Genomic DNA, 21737 nt, shown 5'->3' with positions numbered 1-21737 from the left:
TTAAAGAATTCAAGAATCAGTTAAGACCACTGATGGGACAATCATTTTTTTACACTTGATAATTTAAATTCATTGAAATGAATAAATGGAAGATTAAAACAAAATTACTTTATGTACCTGATGACCATATTCCTGGAAGAATATTGTACATTACAAAAAAAGTCCCATTAACTGGCAGTTTCTTTCAGTTTCCATTTTAATGAGATTCCATTCCAGGGAACATTAACATTTGATTTTTAGTGAAATTCACAAGATCAAGAATATACTTGATAACAGTTATGATTCTATAGGCTCCAGATTTTGTTGTTAATAAGTTTTATTCTCCCCTCTACGAATCATGAAACCTCTGACGGTGAGGGGGCTTGAGTGTTCAGTGATACAGAGCAGCTGGACCAAAGGTGCAACCATATTGGAGTGGTATCTGTTGGGAGCCAGACTACGGAATGATTCCTGAAAGAGGGGAGTAGCTCTTTCAGTAGCTGTTAAGGGCATAGATCAGGAAGACTTAAATGGCCATATCAACATCACCCAATATTCTGAGTACTGCGTGCATGAAAGCAATGGAAAACTACAGCTGCTTTTTTTTCCAAGAAAATGTAGCTCTCTGCAATTTCATGTAACACAGATGTAGGCGCCTTCCTTGGTAAAATATTCCAGAGATAAACTATTCCCCTTCGGATCTCTGGGTGAAACTGCTAAGGAAGGCATCACCAGAAATAAAAAAAAAAAAATTTTACAAGTTGGAGCGTGGAAAGTAAGAAGTCTAAAAAAAAGTTGGTAAATTAGAAAATTTAAAGAAGTAAATGGATAAGTTAAATGTAGATCTAGTAGGAATTAGCGAGGTTCAGGGGAAGGGGAAAATGACTTTTGGTCAAGTGATTTTAGAATAATTAACTCAGCATCAAATAAAGAGCAGCCAGGAGTAGGTTTCATAATGAACAAGAAGAAAGGGAAGAGAGTAGAAAATTTCAAAAAGCATAGTGATAGAATCATTGTAATCAGGATGAAATCAAAACCTAAGCACACGATTGTTAATATCAAGTAACCTACAAGTACCCATGATGATGATAAGGTAAGAATGTGTATATAAAGAAATTGACAGAGAAATTAAACATGGGATGAAAATTTAACAGTAGCTGGAGATTGGAATACAAGCATCAGAAAAAGCAAGGAAGGAGATATTTTGGGTAAATGTGAGCTGGGCAAAAGAAATGAAAGAAGGGACCAACTTACTGAGTTTTGTACTAAGTATAATTTAGTAATTGCCAATAACCAGTTTAAAAATCAGAATAGAAGAATACACACTTGGAAAAAGCCAGGCGATACTGTAAGATATCAGTAAATTATATCATGGTTAAGCAAAGATTTAGAAACCAACTCGTTGACTGTAAAGCATATCCAGGAGCAGGCATTGATAGCAACCATAATTTAGTGATAATGAAATGTAGATTGGAATTTAAAAATCTGAAGAAAAGGAGGTAAAGAAGATTTTTGAGGAGGACATCACGAGAGGTCTGAGTAAAAAAGATAAGGTAGAAAATATAAAAGAAAAATGGGAGAATGTTAAAAAGGAAATTCTTAAATCAGCAGATGTGAACTTAGGCGAAATAAGGAGAACTGGCAGAAAACCTTGGATATCCAAGTATATATTGCAGCTGATGGACGAGCACAGAAAGTATAAGAATGCTACTAATGAAGAAGGTAAAAAAGGACCATCAACAATTAAGAAATACTATAAACGGGAAGTGCAAATTAGCGAAAAAAGAGCGGATTAAAGAAAAGCGTTTGTTCAGAAGTGGAAAGAGAAATGATCATTGGTAAAATAGACGGATCATACACAAAAGTTAAGGAGAATTTTGTGACATGTATGTTAAAATCTAATGTGTTATATAAAGATGGTACACTGATTTATAATATGAAAGAAAAGGTTGATAAGTGGGTGGAATATAACTGCTACTACAGTTATACAGAGGAAATGAATTAGAAACTGGTGTTATCAATAAAGAAGAGGTAGTCAAAGAGGATGAAAAGGGAAGTACAATACTGAAATCTGAATTTAATAGAGTATGAAAGGATCTGAATGGGGGAAAGGCTCCTGGGATAGACAGGATACCTGCACAATTACTGTGCAGTACAGGTGAGGAAGCAGTAGATAGATTAAACAAATTGGTGTGTAATATTTACGAAAATGGGAAGTTCCATCAGACTTCAAAAAGAGTGTTACTGTCATGATACCAAAGAAAGCAGGAGCACATAAGTGTGAAGAATACAGAACAATTAGCTTAACCACTAATGCATAAAAAATTTTTAACTAGAATTCTGAAGAATTGAGAGGAGAGTCGAAGAAGTGTTAGGAGAAGACCAATTTGGTTTTAGGAAAAGTATAGGGACAAGGGAAGCAATTTTAGCAATCAGACTAATAGTAGAAGGAAGATTAATGAAAAACAAACCAACATACACGATATTTATACACTCAGAAAAGGAATTTGATTATGTAGACTGGAATAAAATGTTCAGCATTTTAAAAAAAAATTAGGGTTTAAGTATAGAGATAGAACAATTGCTAACATTTACAGGAGCCAAACCACAAGCAAGTAATTCTAGCTGAGAGTAAAGATTTAGAAGAAACAATGAATGGCATGAATGAAGTCCTATGCAAGAACTACCCCATGAAAATAAACAAGAACAAAATGAAAGTAATGATGTGCAGTAGGAATAAAGTAGATGGACCACTGAATACAAAAGTAGGATAAGAAATGACTGTGGAGGTAGAAGGATTTTGTTACTTGGAAGCAGAGTTTATTATTTGGTATTACAAAAGATGGACGAAGAAGGGGTGATATAAAATGCCGGATAGCACAGCGAAACGAACTTTCAGCCACAAATATAATTTGCTTAGATCAGAAATTAATTTAAACATCAGAAAAGCATTTTTGAAAGTATATGTTTGGAGCGTAGCTTTAAATAGAAGTGAAACTCGGACAATCGGAGTATCTGAGAAGAAAAGATTAAAAGCTTTCAAAATGTGGTGGTGTAGGAGAATGTTAAAAATCAGATGGGCGGATAAAGTGACAAATGAAGAGGTGTTGCGGCAAATTGATGAAGAAAGAAGCATTTGGAAAAATATAGCTAAAAGCAGAGAGAGACTTGTAGGCCACATGGAACTTCAAGCATCCTGGAATAGTTGCTTTGATATTGGAGGGACAGGTGGTAGATGGGAAAAATCGTGCAGGCAGGCAATGTTTGGGATATGTAAAACAAATTGTTCGGGATGTTGGATGTAGGGGTTATACTAGAATGAAACGACTGGCACTAGAGAGGGAATCTTGGAGAGCTGCATCAAATCAGTCAAATGACTGAAGACAAAAAAGAAAGGTATACTCTATACCTAAAAACATTTTACTTTACAATTTTTAATAACCTGTTTAAATTTTCAAAATAATAAGGAATACATTATATGGAAATACGCAGCCATTTTTATTGAAAAATATAAATTAAAAAAAAAATACATTTTAATTACATGAATGTATGTTGGGATCTGTCTAAATAAGTTGTGCTTCAGCAAAGCATTTGATAAAAAAAATTAAAACAGTCAAAATTGAATTTAATTAAATGTAATTATTTAAATGTAATTAATTAAAAACTTACTCTGCTGCTCTGATGATTTTAATTAAATATTTATCATGAAAGTAAATATACAAATACACACTCTAAAATGCAAAAAAAAAAACTGGAATTCCAAGTACCTTGTTCGTTTAGGAGGAGCTGGAGCTGTTTTCCCTTTTCTATTAGTAGGACGTCTCATTTGGACTAGACTGCTTTTAGGGTGTGCCATAGATGATCCACCGCTGCTGAACGTACTTAGTTTTGTAACTGGTGCTGCTGAGGATCCTTCTGAAAAGTATGCAATTGTTAATAAATCATTTAATAAATAGTAAAAAATATTACATTAAATATGATAGAATTAATATGAGAACAGAATTTATAAGCTCAACCATATATAACAATAGTAACATAGAAATGTTTACACTCTTATAAAACAAATTGATCTTGAATTATAAATATGAAAAAATAATAACAGTTGTTGAAAATCAGAGTAAGAAAACCTTTTTGATAATTAGTCATTAAATTGCTTTTCCTCGACTAATTCTCTAAAGATAAAACCAGTGTAAGATTACCTTTCCTACAAGAAATTTTATACTCCCTTTCTTTACACTCTAGATGAATGTATGTTGGGATCTGTCTAAATAAGTTGTGCTTCAGCAAAGCATTTGATAAAAAAAATTAAAACAGTCAAAATTGAATTTAATAAGTTGTATTAAATTACACAACAAATATTTTTATTTGCCAATACCTTTATCTTTACTTCTAGGGGACCTCCCATATTTCCTAAGTGTACATTATTATACTTGATGAATGACTGATTAATTTGGCAGTGACCTTTACCTTCTTTTATGAAAAAAGTACATTTTCAAAGAAATAGGAAACAGAGTTGTTTTCTCTTTTTTCTTTATTAGTTTAGCAAAATTTTATTCATCTGAAATTCACTTCATAATTTAAAACAAATTACATTATCAAAAACTAGAGTTAAATGAATTTTTATTTCATTGTAAAACAAAGAATTTTTTATTTTTGCATCCCTATATCAAGATTGTTTATAAAGATCTGCACCATTTTTTGGAAGTAATATAATAAAAGAAGGGAGTGAAATAAGAATAAAATACTAAGAACCGAAACCGCATTTAATGAACTTCATCAACTTTTGATGAACTTAATTCATACAATCACCAAAGTTAAACAAGATTACTTTAGTAATCCTGTAGTTATTTACGTATTAATGTCCAAAGCATTTACTATCACAATTTATAAAAATAATAATAAATAAAACTAGATCAGTGACATTGCAATGTGGCTTTTCACTTGTAAGAGTTATTGCATGGAAAATTCCTGTTATTTGTCTGCATACAACAATATCTATATCTGTAAAAGTAACATTTTCTAACCAAAAAGGTTCGATTACTGAGATACAATAAATGCTTATAACTAAACTTTAGGACCCATATTATACAATAAAGAACAATAACTTTAATATGTTAGATGTTTAATTAGATTTACAAATGAAAGTGAATGCTATTGTATACTGTAACTTAAAAAGAAAACCTTGAATTATTATAAATCATTACACATTATTCATTTTAGTTCAGAAACGATGTGTAAAAATTTATAGCAGAATAAATTAATAAATGATAAAAAAATAATATGTATCTAGTTGCAGTATATTCTTAGCTATTTGAAGTTGCTGCAAACATTACAAACATACTGACAGCAACTACTTGAAGAAGGTTAAGTTTAGTATGAAATCAGAAATACACATGCTCCCACCCATTCATGTGATTTTCAATTTGAGGATATATACCCTAATAACTTCTTTTGAACACTTATAAAGTTGTGGAGATTCAGCTAAAGTATAAAGAAATGATAAAACAATTGCTATCACAAACTGAACAAATGCTTTCATGGTATTCTATAAAAAATTTTAGCAATAAAATAATGAAGTATAAATTCATGATCAAACAAAATCCAAGTTCTAGTTTCACCAAAAGTCACAGGCTGGGAAGAGCTATTGGTGAGATAGGGATATCAAAATACATTGTACTCAATCAAGTGGTATATTTTATAATTTTACAACAAAGTTTTCAGTTGTATAACCAATGTTGTGTTACAAATCTTTGATTATAAGACTATCATTAATTGAAGATAAAAACCATAAATGTTCATTTTTTAAGAATGATGAGTGGAAAAAACCACAATGCCATCTTGTGTTTGGTATCGCACACAAGATCCTTGGTACATTAGGCAGTCAGACTCTCAGCCAACTAATTTATTAAGAGATTAGGTATAACAGTTATCTGTTACCAAATAGTAAAATTTTGTTACGAAGAAAAGGTACATGCACATAAAATTTATTTAGATTACCAATAATAAATATCTTACCAGCCACAGCCTGATCAGATATAAGGACTAGGTTATGAATATTTCCAGTTGAACCACCATGAGGTTTCTTGTAAGGCAGCTGCGGCGTCACACTTCCTTGCAGTTGCTTTTCCACTTCTACAAAAATACATACAACAGACAGCATCATTATCATAACAGACAACAAATAATGTTCTGAAAAATTAAAAGTAAATAAAATTATTTCTAAGATGGCCACCTGAACTCATTTAAGCAAAAGCTTGTCTTAGGTACAGCAGCTTAGGAATGGGAATTTTTCACTAATCTAATTCAACTATTAAAATGTACAACAAAAATTACAGCAGTTGTCTAAATCTTATATTACCTAACAAATTTTATACCAAGAGCTTTATAGTTAGCTTTATAGCTTTATAAAAAGCTTTTTAGTTCATATTAAAGTTTGAAATACTATATTTTATTTAAAACAGACATTTGCTCACGAAGAGTTCTGGCATTTAAAAAAATGTAATGAATCTCAGCTGACAAAATATGAATAAAATACATGCATATAAAAAACTTGAAATATACTTTTTCTTTATAACCATCAGTTTATTATTACATTTATTAACATTAAAATAAATTACGTAAAAAATGTAATTACAATTAATAAGCAAGCTGCTGCTGAATATATCTACTATAAATTATTACTGGGTAAATTCAAGCATCTGTCATGTTCATTGGACTCAAAATCTCATATTCACTGATACAGACAGTCCTATATGGATGATTAATTTCTTTAGTGAAATGCATTAAATTTTTAAATGAAATTACAAACCTAGTCAAATTCTTTGACCCCTGAAATAACATTTACAGCAATACTCTTATGAATTCATGTTACTATAAAATTTTAATTTGTATATATGTAGTATTATGTTGGTTTGCATTACTAGTTTGTATAATATAAGTTTTTATGTCCTTGTGTTTTATCAAAGAATTTTCATGACAGCTGACCTAAATAATGTAAATGTATCTCACTTTTGGCAAAAACTGAAAATATAATTATTTCAAAGCAGAAAAAATCAATGCATTTTAAAAGTACGATTGAAAAAGTTTAGGGGATTAGGCTTAGTTAAGTAACCACAGATAAGTTAATAATAAAAAAAAAAGATAAGAAAGAAATATTCTAGGATTTGAAAATGTCTTTTCTACATAATATAAGGGGAAGAAAAAAGACAAACTAATACTCATTTGAAGCTAAGTAAAAAAAAAATAGTTTACAGAGAAAAAATCCGGTCATCTGACCATCTGTACCAAAGAACAGCAGCCATCATGCATCCGATTCCTCCAAACATGTTCACCAGAGTGTGGAATGAGGTGGATTATTGGTTTGATAAATGCAGGGTTGTAAACAGTGTTCATTTTGAATTATATTAAGTTTTCTTACTATCATAAAATAAAACACAAGTACATTTGTAATTTCTAAATGAGTTCTTTTTTCGACACCTGGTATATTACAATCAAAAACTTCTATAATCTTTCCAAAATGTGTAATTATAATAAACTCATATTTAAATTAAGTTCAGCAATACTTATATAAGCATAAAAACAACACTGTAATAAAACAGTACAATGTGAAACCTACAGACCTTTCTCCTTATCAAATTGTTATTGGATCAGGCCACAGACTGACCTCTACTTAACTTTCTTCTTAGCTATTCCTTCTCAAAGAATTTCTCTAACTCTATCCTCTTTTCCAGATGTTCCTTCACTTAAACTATCCATATTTTTCTTAATCTTTCTCTAAGAGTTCTTCTAATTACTTTAAACAAACAAAATATTTCTTTTGCTAATCTTCCACTTTGCATTCATTAAAAGTATCCAAATCATATTATGCTTTCCTGCTCAATCTAAGAGTATAATGTAATGTAATGCTTTATACTCTTATTGTAGCATTTCTCACTTCATCTCTTCACCTTTCATATTATGCCTCCTGAAGACTTACATCTAATCATCTACATTTTACTATCTTCTCTTCTAGTACTAACACATAACTCCAAATCATACTTAAAAAAAGAACACAGAAATTCATAAATAGCGTTTACTAACACTTCCTTATTCCACATTAAAATTCTAATGCTTTAATTAAAAAACATGTTTATTAATCAATGTAAAAGCTATTTTAAATCACTTGATTGTTTTGCATTCATCCCAGCTATTGGGATGGTACTTACAAGGAAGTAAAATCCTGGTCTCATGCACAAATGTGCACAAATACACCATGTAAGTGTGAGTGTTCATATCTGCACATGCATATGCACACACATACACACAAAATACTTTAATATAAAATAAGTTTTATTACTATACCTTCAATAATATTTGATTCCTGAAACATATTTTCTAATGAATGATGAATTTCTTGAAAGGTAGGTCTTTCTCCGGGTACCCACTGCCAACATTTTCTCATGAGATCATATATTTTAGGAGGACAACCCGGAGGACAGTCCATTCTGAAATTTAAGAAATGTACAAATGAAATAAAAAAACCACTTCGTACATTTAAAACTGATTTTAAACCTAATGAATTTAAATTATTACAGTAATTTATTATTGTATTATCAATCATCACAATTAAAAGGCAAACATAACATTTTCTTCTTAAAATATAAGTTATATCCTTAATATAAGCAACTGATTCTCAACAACATAAATTTATTTATAAATATTCACAATATTTTACCTTTTTAATATTTTATCATTCTGTCACCTTTAAATAAATCAACTAACCTAACAAAAATAAACAAACTAAAATTACTTAATGGTCATGTTTTCATATAACCTAGTGATTTTCTGGCTATTTTACAAGAACCTTGATAAAACCACCTTTTTCGTTCATTTCCACATATCTCTTATAAATATCTTTTAACTTTAATACGTCAGTAATCTAAGTGTGAATTTTCAGGCCTGAAATCAACTTAGTCTGAATTCAGGCAAGCTAAATTTAATGAATGGCAAAGACTATGTTCAGTCATATGGATATCATGTGGATCATCTAAACAATGTAATCTTCAAATGAGTTGTAATTTTTAAATCATCATAAAAAATTCAACAGAAAATAGTGCTAACAAGGTGATCACAGAATTTGAGAAGGCAAACACCATCATACTTCTTATTCTATCAATTAGGTCAAGCCTCTTTCTTTTCCTCTTTGCCTTTAAATCTTGAAGAAATTCATTGAAGAATTGACCACATTTCAACTTGCACATTATTTTGATTTCAATATTAATTACTAAATCAAAGTGAATAATATATTGGGTGTTCTTATCATATTTTTTTAAAAATAAAGCTGTTTTAATAAAAATAAAAAACTAATAAAATATGAATATAAATAATGAGTATGACTAGAGGAATGAAGACTGCAGCATCAGTAAAAAAAATATATATAAATTTTGAGTATTGTTTGCTTAATAAACAATGTAAAAACCATTTTAAATCACTTGACTGTTTTGCACTAGCCCCAGCTATTGGGATGGTGTTTACGAGGAAATTAAATCCTGGATTCATTTACAAATGCATATGATGAGTACACCCTGTTAAGTGTGAATGTTCATGTGCATATGCAGTTTTAAATAAAATTACAATTAACTAATTTTATTATTATTATTCTTTATTATTAATTAATTTAGTGTAACAATTTTGTAAATGTAAAATAATTTGAACATTCGTTTAAAATAAAACCAGACTAAGTTAAATGGAAAAGTTTAATGTTTGTTACAGTTTATAATATAATTTTTGGGATACATTTTTTGGACCTGCAAGCTGTTTTCACATCATTTTTAAACATGCAGTTTTCACAACATTATTAAATACATCATCACTTCTTTATATTTTATAAAAATTATAAATTTCAAAAATAAAATTTTGGTGTATTCCATTCTGCATTCCTTTAGTTTTTTATAATCCTTTCCAATAATTCCAAGGATAAATTACAAAGATGATTCTTGGAAAAGTTATAATTAACTCTTATTATCATTAATTGATTGGTTCTTATTATTTTTGTCAATTTTATTTTTAATATGAACATTCTCCAGATAACAAGAATGATCTTGAAAGTTTTTAAAAGAATCAGACCTAACTTTTCTTGAATGTGATATCTTGGTCTTAGGTGATCCTTAGAATAACATGAGATGGTTGAAAATACAATCTTGACAACACTACTACAAAGAAAAACACTTCCAATGGAAAATCATTTAACACAATAAATAAGATGTAATCAAAAAGTTTCCAGAGTAGGTCTAAAGAAATATATAAATATATACCTTTTTTCAAAACAGCTATCACATTCTTTGAAATAATCTTCTTTGAAATATTTACACCAATCCTAAAATTCTTCCCTAACAGAAAACACAAAATGTTTTGTTCACAGGCCATCTAGTACTGACTGCAACTGAGCTTGGTAACATAAGCTCAGTTGTGATATTAACTCAATTAACTTAATTGAGCAGTCTTTAGTTTAGTTTAATTTGGAAAATAAGCAAAGGAAGGCAAATAAGTCAAAGGAAGTTACATTGAGTGACAAGAGCCAGGAACAAAACTTTGAAGAAAGGTAAAGCCATTTTCAGATTTTTGGTTTACAATTTCTTGACAAGCCCCATTACTGATTTCGACCACATCAAATATTACAGAGATTTTTCACCAATGCCTCATGGATTTTTTCAAATTTCTTGGAGTTTTACTGGTAATCGGCCATCCTCAGTTAACAGTCTTTAAATGACTCTACCAGCCTTGAAATATACATGCCTATCAAAAACCTATGTTCAATGTTACCTAAAATAAAAGTCAGGTGAAGCATTTTTAAAGTTTCAGTAATCTATTTACAGATATCACTTATCACAGGTTGATCATAAGGACACAATGCAATAACTTATTAGCAAACTGTCTGAACAGGTTTGAAAATAATGACCTTCAATGTTCTACATGGCTTTGTTGTAAAGTATAACCACAGCAAGTAGTCTGGGAAATTTCTATTAACACCTTCAAGTTATATCCATAGTATGATACTGTGATCAGAAATATAAATAGGTACTGTTCTATGAATTTAATTTAAATGCTACTTCGAGCTAAAATTTAAAAGCCAGATTTCTCAAAAATGACTCATTTTGATAAAATGGATTTTAACAGTTTTAATATGTTATTATGAAGAATAGTAATATTTTACACTTCTACAACCTGCAAATAATTTTAAGAAAGTTATTGAAAAAAATAAAAACTTTCTTCATCAGTACGTAATTCTCACTGACTGTCATTTTAAAAACATTGATCAGACTTCATACAGAACCTTAGTATACTGTTCTATTCTACAAATTATCAATAACAGTCTTAAATAACTGCTAAACAAAAATATTCTTGGTTTGAAACACTTACATCAAAAAGGATATCCAAGGAAGTTTCAGTTCTACTCAAAACTACTTTTTTGAAAGTAATGAAAACTTTTCAAGAAAGTTTCATTTCTTGTGATTCCATGACTTCATAAGATAGTGATCACACTTAATCGCTTAAAGTACGAGTAATAAAGTATTAGTGTAGTATTCATTATTATACTGTATAAAGCAAATCATCATGCTTATTCTTTTCTAAACAAAACAATAATGATTATAACATTAAATAATGGATAAACAAAGATGAATTAATAATTTACCTGTATCCCTGTTCAAGCATGTGATATACATCAGTCAAATCAACACCAGGATAAGGAGACATACCATACGTTGCTATCTCCCACAATAAAATACCAAATGCCCAAACATCAGACTGAAATGACCAAACAAATGCCATATGTTATTAATTGAAAATAATATATATTATTATCAATATTATAGAGCAGAAGAAATTATTTCCAAAAAAATGAAATTCACATTTCATTTCATTTACATTAAACATGTAAAAACCTTTACATGTTAAATTGTAAAAACCTTTACTTGTTTCAAAAAGTTTTGGACACACTGATATGAATAATGTTCAACTTTGGATAAAATGTTAAAAACATTAATTCATAATGTTAACATTAAATTTCTCTTATCACCAACCTCACTTTCTTTCTTTTGTTTATGAAACGCAGGTATCTAAGTACTGTGTTTTTGTGATTTATATTTCATGTAATATTCAATTTTATTAAGACAGTGGTCAAAATATTACTAAACTAAAGTTATATATAAAAATTGAATCTTTTTGACAAATTCATCATTTAGAAATAATTATAATAAAATTGGCCACTGACTGGCCATTATCACGTGTGTTTCACTAAGTAGTAGGTCCTTTATATCACCATTGCCCAACTGTTCCTATCCCATATTTGCTCTTTAGTCTTTTTGCAATCTCCATTTTATTCTCAAATTCATTTATGAGCTTCAATTTCGTCCTTCATTTCCTCAACTATTCCTCCAAAAGCTGTGTCATTAATGACAAAATCTGTCCTCTTTGAATATACACAATCCAATTAATTTACTTCCCATCCTACACATGAATGTGTAAAAATCCTCTATTCTCAGCAATTCTGTTAAGCACTTCTATAAATCTTACTTGGTTCATAACTTTTATTTTCTCTAACCTTCTTCCATAACTATATTTAAAAGTTACAATCTGTTCTAATATATAAGATAAAACAGAAATTTTGAAGAATGCAATAGGATAATTGGGACTTTGGTGAACATTATAACATACCACCATAAGAAAAAACAAATTTTACATGGATGTATTTAATCAACAATGAGAATGCTGTAATCTCTTGATCATAATTAATGCATTTGTAATATTTTAGAATGCTGTATAAAATATGAACAGAATTTTATATTTATGTATTCATATTGGTGACAACAGGCTAATAACAGGGCAATCACAGTCATCCTATGTTTTTTGTAATGACTTTTGTAGCATATGAAAAATGCCTTTTTAAGTTAGATTCAAACTTAGAATCTTGAAATATAATAATAATAATAATAATAATAATAATAATAATAATAATAATAATAATAATATAATAACCTTAGTAGAAAACTTATTATAGGCTAATCCTTCAGGAGCAGTCCATTTTATTGGGAACTTGGCACCAGCATGTGCTGTGTAAGTATCATCTCTCATCAGTCTTGCTAAACCAAAATCTGCAACTTTAACTAAATGGTTCTCACCAACAAGGCAGTTTCTTGCAGCGAGATCTCTGAAAAATTTAAAGAGTGCAAATAATTAAATATATACTTCATTAAGGAAAAATTACAAATAAACTGCGAAATATTATTTTAAAAAAAAAGAAGAGTATGCACACACACACATGTGCATGCATATGTGTGCATGTATACATAAACCTAATTTAAATACATTCTTTTGCTACCAATTACATGGTTGCAATGAAGTGCTTCTTCACTACTTCCAATTCTGCTATTCTTTCTAAGGATATCAAAACCAAGCAAGCTAGCACTGTTTTTTTGTGATAAGTCAAGTTTGACCTTTCTGATATGATTCAGGGAGTTAAGTGTGACTTCTTAATCCATACTGTTTCTGATGATAACATGAGGGTGTCGCACACGACATCAGAATCAAAGCATCAGTCCACAGAAGGGAAGCACATTACATTACTGAAAAAGTACAAAATTGAAGGCCAAGAATATGGTCACTAATTTTTTTTTTTTTTTTCAAACAGACAAGATGTTTTAACTTCAGAATCCTTATAAAAAGGCTCAATCATAACTTCTGTTCACTATTACAAGATCTTGATGAAAGTGTATAAAATGACATAAAAAGAAGTAACATTCTTAATCACAAATAGCTATTCTTAATCACTGATTCATAGCAATTCTTTAACATACGTAGCTGCATGATAAATTATTGCATATTCGATTAGAAATAAATGGATTATTTCCAGTAGAGTTCAGATTTAGTACCAGGTTATTTTTATCTGTTCATGCCCCTGAAGAAATTCCTTTCTAGCCAGCATTCAACAATAATATCAAGAAAGCAGCCACAGAATTGATTGTATTCAATTGGCTTTCTCTTTTAACAAGGTAATAAAAATGTATAACTTCTTAACTGGTAACTTGTTTTTTAAATATTAGGTTTAATAACACTAAAGAGTTAAAGGAGTGTGTAATATTCATCTTTATGAAGAAGAATACACCAACAATTTTCATAGATAATAAGGATGAAACTGTTCTACATACAACTGTGAAAACAATAAAAGATCAAAGCATATTGATATTAAATTCCTTTTTATAAGAATTAGACTACAAGCAAGAAGTAAACATAAAATAGATCAGTTCAAAAAATAATAATCATAATACAGCAAACATGCTAAGTCATTATCAATCAATATGTTCACTAAATTATGGGCACAAATTGGAATGAATTAACTGAAACTAAGGGAAAACAGAGATTTTTCAGTCTAACCTAAAATTAAGAAGCATTAGAATATTTTAAATTAAACAGCTGCTTATAACATTTTTTTAGCAACTGTTCATTGCTCTTGTTTTTGCTATCATGTTTTGATTTTCCTTTAGACAGTATAGTCACCTTATGTTTAAAATGCTTTGTGTCCATCAATTGAAAATAAATTTTTAATAAGTAAAAAAATAGAATTCAAATTTAAAATTCTCAAAACATACAGATATCTTACACAACTACCGCCTCTTATTAATAAATGACTTATTCTTACCGATGTATAAAGCAACGACTTTCAAGATAGCTCATTCCAGAAGCTATCTGAGTCGCCATGTACATTAATACTACAGCATTAATTTGTTCTTTATTACCATGTCTTAAATAATCTAAAAGATTACCTTTGGACATGAATTCAGTAATAATGTAAAATGGTGGTTCTCTTGTACAAACACCTGAAAGGAGAAAAGAAACAAAATACTTAAATAAAATTTAATTTTTGTAATACTGCATCAAAAAATTATAAAAAGTTGCATTATAAGTTTTACTTAATTAGACATGTGTAAATTACAGAATAAATAATTATAAGTCTACATAAAATATAATTATTTTATTAAAATTAATATTTTTTTTTTTAAATTTACATTATTTTTCTGTACTGCTAAATTATATTAATATAAACCACCTAGTACAGAATATTGAGATAAAACAAATCTTACCTTAATTTTATCATGATAATACTTTCATGGGATCCTGCGTACTCATTCATGAGTAAATTCATTTAATTAAATTGCACATTAAATAAAAATATTAAAAATATTTTTAAAAAATACTATGTTAAAATAAACCCAGCACATGGTGTAATGTTCATTACATTTATAATATTATACTATATTTTTAGTTTATTAATTGTTTAATATCTTCATTTAATGTGCAATTTAATTACACTGAATATTCTGTACTACGTGGTTTATATTAATAGTTTTTAAAACACAATTAGCGTTAATTAGAAAATTAATATATTAGACAAACTAGTAACTCCTAAAATTCACCAAATAATAAACCTGTTCTTAAATATACTGTCATTAAATCTGAATCACAAGTAATGATTTAATCTCTCCAGTTATTTAACTGGGGAGATAATGCTACTTATTCATAGCATTAACATCAACTGAACATTTCCTCACAAATATTATAAAGGAAAAAGTTTCTACAAGAGACAAACAATATAGTGAAAAAAATTATAAAAATGGTTTTCTCAGTGATGTGAATGTAATTTGTACCACCTGAAGAATTAATGAATTGAAGAAACTTGTTCACACTGCTTTAATCATTTCATCAGATACTGATGGATGTCCTGGACATGTTTGCTTCAACAGGCTGCTTGTTTCTTTGATTTTTTGTCCCATCGCCAAGTGTTATTTTCATGCGGGGGGAATCTTCATTGTACACATGCCTAACAAATATAACTGTCTCAAACATAGCAAGCCACAACACAAAATAAACCTTCTTCTGTATCACAAATATGATGACTAATGCACATGTGCTGCTTGCGTGTACTGGAAACACAATGCACATACACTAGCTTTCGCACACACCAAGTTGGAGTGTTTCTCTTTCATTCAACGTACAGTTGAATGAAAGAGAAACACTCTCTATGCTTTGAAACACTCTCTATAATGCTTTGTTCCAAGGCTATAACCATTTAAATCCCACTATTACTTTACAGACATACTGTGCATGAAAAACATATAATAGCAGAAAACAAAAAAGGGGTAAATGTATTAACCAATTTTACTATTGCTTTTGTCCTTTCGTAAACAGTGGCTAAGAAATACCAATAGTATACAGACAGTAATTTTATGTAAATTACACATTATCTAAGTAGTTTTACTTCAAATTAATTAAAATAATAACAAAATAAGAAGGAAATTCCTAAAATAAATTCTTTTTAAAGATAACTTTATTAAAAAGAAAAATAAATAATAATAATTACCCAAGAGTTGTACTAAATTTGGATGTTTCATTTCTTTCATGATAGCTGCTTCTTCTAAAAAGTCTTTAAGTGCCATTGTATCTTCCTGTAACAACAATAAAAAAAAACTATAACAGCAAAAACATACTAAAATGTACTAAAAACATACTAAAATCAGGAAGAGTCAATATTTCATAATAGAAAGTAAAGAGTAAAACCTTAATTAAACCGAACATCCTAACCTTATAGGGGAAGACACTTCCACCCCAAGGGGGGGGGGGGTAACGTCACCTTGTGATGTTACCGGTCGCCACACCAGCCCCTCCATTCAGAGTCCTGAGGGACTTTACCAGAAGTTGTCTTCAGACCCTTTAACTGATTACATCTCACAGTCATCAGCCAGGCCTCAGTCAGGGAGCCACCGATGTACATGCCTCAGCAGACATTTGCATCAGTAAAATACAAATCAAATTTTGCCTTCACATAGACCTCAAACAGACATCTTCACATCCAACCTAACATGATTCCCTTAAACTAACTGACCAAAACTGCAGAAGAATGAACCCCATGCCTAGTCCAGATTTGACAACACCGTTCATGACTGTGAATGCCTCAGAAAACAAACTAGTTGAAAGGTAAATCAGTGCTACACTCATACCAGTCAAAATTATGTCTTACGCAAGATAGAAATTCAGATCTACACCCAAATAAGTCAACCAATATAGATCACCTAACAAGGGGAACGTAAACTCATTCCGGTCTGCGAAGGAGCTGGAAACAAACCCTGCACCCCACACGGTCCCATCATGGAGTCTCGTGTGGCATTATCAAGTAATAATCAGGAACACTGATTATGACTTGGTGGAGGGAAGCCACGCCCCCTGTTGCATGGGCTACCGGTGCAGCCACCCCCATCAATCAGCAGGAGCCCCAAATGAAATCACAAACAACACCAATATAACTGTGGCATGATGCCAATGCACCTACTTCCAACCAATCAAATTCTCAAGCCGGAACACTAGCCACCCGGGATTCTACCACGATCGAGTACCTCGATTAAACTTCCTCTGCAGACCTACAAACCGTAAGGGTGCGAAGAAAACCAACCACTATAGACCACTGCTTGCGGATCATCCAGTTAATATGGAGATCCAGAAAGTAATGTATTCTCTCAAGTTCCTTAATAGCTTGTTAACATTTGACCTCGTATTGGAGACAGACGTAGAGGACGTGGTCCACTGTATCATCAGTCCCGCAATCCGGGCATTGACCCGAATCCACCAAACGAAACCTAGCCAAACATGCCTGAAAGACACCATGCCTGGAGAGAAAGTGTGAGATATACCGATTGGAGGAGACCCATCCAATCTCACCGAAATCAGACCCTATAGGAAATATACCATGTGTGTAGCGTCGACCAGTGGGGGATTTGTCCCACCTGACCTACCAAGACGTAAGGCCCTGATCTTCAATCTCTTGCTTTTGTTTTGATGTCAGTAGGTTATTTACCTTGGAAATGTAGCATTCCCTACTCTCATTAGCCAGGATATCTATTGATTTGACACCGGCAATAACACAAACTCCCTCCTATGAGACTTTTCTATAACCACCTATAACAGCCAGCAAGAGGAGTCGCTGGATCCGCCAACAAAACGTCCGCGCAATACCTAAAAACCATTTGGTGAGCCCAGACAGGCACAGCATACAGCATAATAGCTTCACTGACACCTTTGTAAAGGTTATAGATAGTACCGTAATTTAACCCCCAATCAGGATGATTGACTATGGATTCTGTAAAAAGCATCAGCGACCTTTTTAAATTAAACCGAACAGCCAATCTCTCTACAATGCATGATATTCGCCCTGTAAATGACAGTCTCACTCAGATCACTGAAGATGCTGACTATTTAGTGTTTCACAAAGGATAAATTATTTAAATTATTCTCAGATTTTTAATTTTTGGATGCATGCTATGGTCACTAGCCATTAATAAAGAACAATACCATATAGAAGAAGTGAACCCAACCACTATATAATACAGTGATCAATGAATGGGAAACCATTTATTAAAATAGCTTTAGCCATCGAAGTAATATTATTACTTCATATTCTTCAATCTTCAAAATTAAATTCTATGAAAAATTTCAGATATTACAACACTATTAGACAATGGAATTGGAATTGACTGATGCAACGGTCAAGAACTGTCTCATGAATATTTAATAATCAACTTCATAAAACTTAGAAATATAGTCCCCGCTAAAATATAATTGAACATTCACCAGTTATTTCACAAACAATCTATTACAGGAAAATATAATCAATATAGAAAACCTAAAGGAGTTTGATTCCTGGAATAAAAAGAATAAATGAACACTAAGTGAAAGTAGTATATATAAGTCAAGATAATTTCTTCCCTTAACATATAATATGATGGAATGAAAGGTGCATCATGCATATAACACAATATGCTAAATTTTAACATATACCATTAAACAATCACTACTTTTGTAATAATTAAAGTCTGTCTAGCTCTTTTTTATAAGTTATCGACAGTGGACATTGTAGAATGCAACAACCTGGAAGGAAACACCACAGGTAATAAAAAAATCCATTCTTGAGAAAGTAAACAGCAGCTGTTGAATTAAAAAAATACTGAGTTAAACCCTGCTAAGGTGCAGAATTAATTTATTATTTTTTTAATCGAAAACTAAAAAATTACATTTATTCACTCAAAAAAAACAAAAAAATCAAAAGTATTTCTAAGTTAAACAATCAAATCCTTTTTTTATTTCCAGATCTTATATTAAACATAAAGCTGAAATTTTGTCTATCTGTCTGTTTGTTCTCGCATCACACAAGAATCAACCAGGGTGATATCTTTCAAATTTTAAGGATACATTCGTGTTATCCTAGGGAAGATCTTAAGCTATAAATAGAGGCCTAGCCCCCTTGGGGGTGAAGTTGTCAATTAAAGATATTCATTAAAGAAGAAAAGAATTGATAATTAAAAATTAAATTATATTCTACCACCGTGGCAACAGAAATAACTTGTGAAGTTTTCCTCATCAACAATTCATGTACTTTAGTTAACAAAGGGATTACTATTCTGTCTTTTGTAATTTAAGTTTCTTTTTCAGGTTGTTAAAAACCTGAATACTTTAAATGTTGATTAGTATTATTCACACAACCATGAGGATAATGAACAATGGAGGTGTACTAGCTAGATGGTTGGGCAAGTGAAGTGAGCCCCAATTATCTATATATGAGTACACATCACATACTTCATTTAATATTAATTCTTAAATCAGATTTAATAAAATTATGTTGTTTTAAATTGTACCATCATACTTGACATAATGCCAGAATGATTGTTGTTAGTAGACTGGTGAAAACTGGAGTAAGAAGTACATGTATACCTAATCAACTGACAGTATTACACTTAAAGATTTTTAAGTTGTTTATACAAGGTAGGTCTGTTCAGAAAATAATCAAACTTTATTCTTTTAAACTTAATTATTAATTGTACATATTATTGGTCCTTGTCCCCCTTCAAAGTACTCTCCTTCCCTTTTCGCACATTTTTCCCAGCAGTGTTTCCACTTTGCAAAGCAGTCCTGGTTAGCTTTATTTAAATGGCCATTAAGATCCATAATGAATTTGCTTTAATATCTTCAATAGTCTCAGAACAGCTCCTTTTATCATTGATTTTAATTTTGGAAATTAGAAAAAGTTGCAAGGAGCCAGGTCTGGGAAAGGCTGAAGAAGGACAGTCAACTAATTTTTGGCACAGAACTAATGAATTGACAAAGCTGAGTATGCGGGGGGTCCGTGATAAAGGAACCATGAGTTATCTTGCCACAACTCCGGTCTCTTTTTGTGAATTTTTTCACATAACCATTGTAAAACCCCTTTATAGTACGCATGCTTCACTGTTTCACCTTGAGGAAAGAATTAAAAATGCACAATTTCATTAAAATCAGAAAAACAGAGAGTACCACTCTGACATTGGATTGAGACTGATGTGCTTCCTTGGGGTGTGGATGTTTTGCCAATCCACTGTGATGACTGAACTTTTGTCTCGATGTCGTAGCTGTAAACCCTGCTTTCATCTCCTGTCATGATTCTTTGCTAATTGTTTCATCGTAATTGGGTTATTCGAGGAGTTGCCGACAAACATCCACTTGGTATTCTTTCTGCTGTTTGGTGATCAAACGGAAAACAAACTTTGCTGCAACTCTATGCATGTTCAATTTTACAGTTAAAATGTCATGGCATGATCCAATTGAGATGCTAATCACTTCTACAAGTTCTCTGATAGTCAAACGGCAATTTGCATGCACTAGATTGTTGATTTTCTGAACGCAGGTGTCATCAGTTGAAGGCCTTCCTGGTCAAAAGTCATCTTCAATTAACTGACAACCACTTTTATCATGAAAGCCATTCGTAACATTGTATATGACCAACAGCATCATCTCTGCAAATTTGTTTCAAAATCTGAAATGTTCCCGTGAAAGGTTTTCCCAGTTTCACGCAAAGCTTTACATTATATCATTTCTTCTGAAAATCACTACTAACAGTTAAACACATTGCATTCAAATAATAATACCACAAAAACTGAACGAGGTATCAACAATCCAAGAAAATGTGGTTACAGAAGGGGTTATGCAAATACAATGCTGCCAACCGTATGTCACTAAATATCTTTTCTAGAACGTAATTAAAAATGTTAGATTATTTTCTGAACAGAATATATAACATTTTTTCTGTGGTATATATCAGTACTTTTCCGTTTTAACTCTGACAAAGACCATTTAAAATTATTTCTATTGTTAAGACGTTTAAAAGAATATAACATACTACTTTTTAAAATCATTTTATTCACAGAAATTTTATTAAATTATGTAATATCCATAATCTTTGTATTATATAGAAAGGTTTTCTAATATTATTACTGGGCCAAACATTAACTATATAAATAACATCATCCTGTTACCTAATTATTGTTAGGTTGAAAGTAACTTTGTACTTTTACTTAATAACAAACTTGTTTATGGTTAGATATATACATTCCTTCTAAAAGAATTAAGAACCTCTCCTGTAGGTGACACAATTGGAAAGTGGCAGAAGTATAACAATAAAAAATTAATCAACTGTATAATTTAATAGTTCAGATTTGTTAAAAAAAGATGGCTATTAAGTTGGGTCGGCCAGGTAAACATCATTATCAATATCTACACAAAAGCTGTTTCTAAAACCCCCACATTAAACATATCTATTTTATTTGAAAGCCTTTTCTCATCTAGCACTGCCAGATAGATACCACTGATAACCTATCAACAGCTGCTTTTACGTTATCATATGTACATGACATCTACTAACTACC

The 21737-nt window shown here is 30.7% G+C and overlaps 1 protein-coding gene across 4 annotated transcripts in view; it reads right to left on the bottom strand.

Moving 5' to 3' along the window:
- Abl (tyrosine-protein kinase Abl) overlaps window positions 1–21737 on the bottom strand; it is a 349506-nt gene that overhangs the window by 20952 nt on the left and 306817 nt on the right. For 3 of the 4 annotated variants that reach the window (XM_075372938.1, XM_075372940.1, XM_075372941.1), the window contains 7 exons: window positions 16373–16457; window positions 14654–14831; window positions 12994–13165; window positions 11651–11763; window positions 8320–8462; window positions 5995–6111; window positions 3747–3894 (listed from right to left, as the gene is read on the bottom strand). In XM_075372938.1, coding sequence (XP_075229053.1) covers window positions 3747–3894; window positions 5995–6111; window positions 8320–8462; window positions 11651–11763; window positions 12994–13165; window positions 14654–14831; window positions 16373–16457 — 956 coding nt within the window. The remainder of the gene's footprint in view (window positions 1–3746; window positions 3895–5994; window positions 6112–8319; window positions 8463–11650; window positions 11764–12993; window positions 13166–14653; window positions 14832–16372; window positions 16458–21737) is intronic. The other variant, XM_075372939.1, reaches the window with a different exon arrangement.

The sequence above is a fragment of the Lycorma delicatula genome, chromosome 8, assembly GCF_047948215.1.
Source record: "Lycorma delicatula isolate Av1 chromosome 8, ASM4794821v1, whole genome shotgun sequence".
Lineage (NCBI taxonomy): Eukaryota > Metazoa > Arthropoda > Insecta > Hemiptera > Fulgoridae > Lycorma > Lycorma delicatula.
The sequence above is the reverse complement of the archived record's forward strand: the minus strand, read 5'-3'. Positions and strand labels throughout refer to the sequence as shown.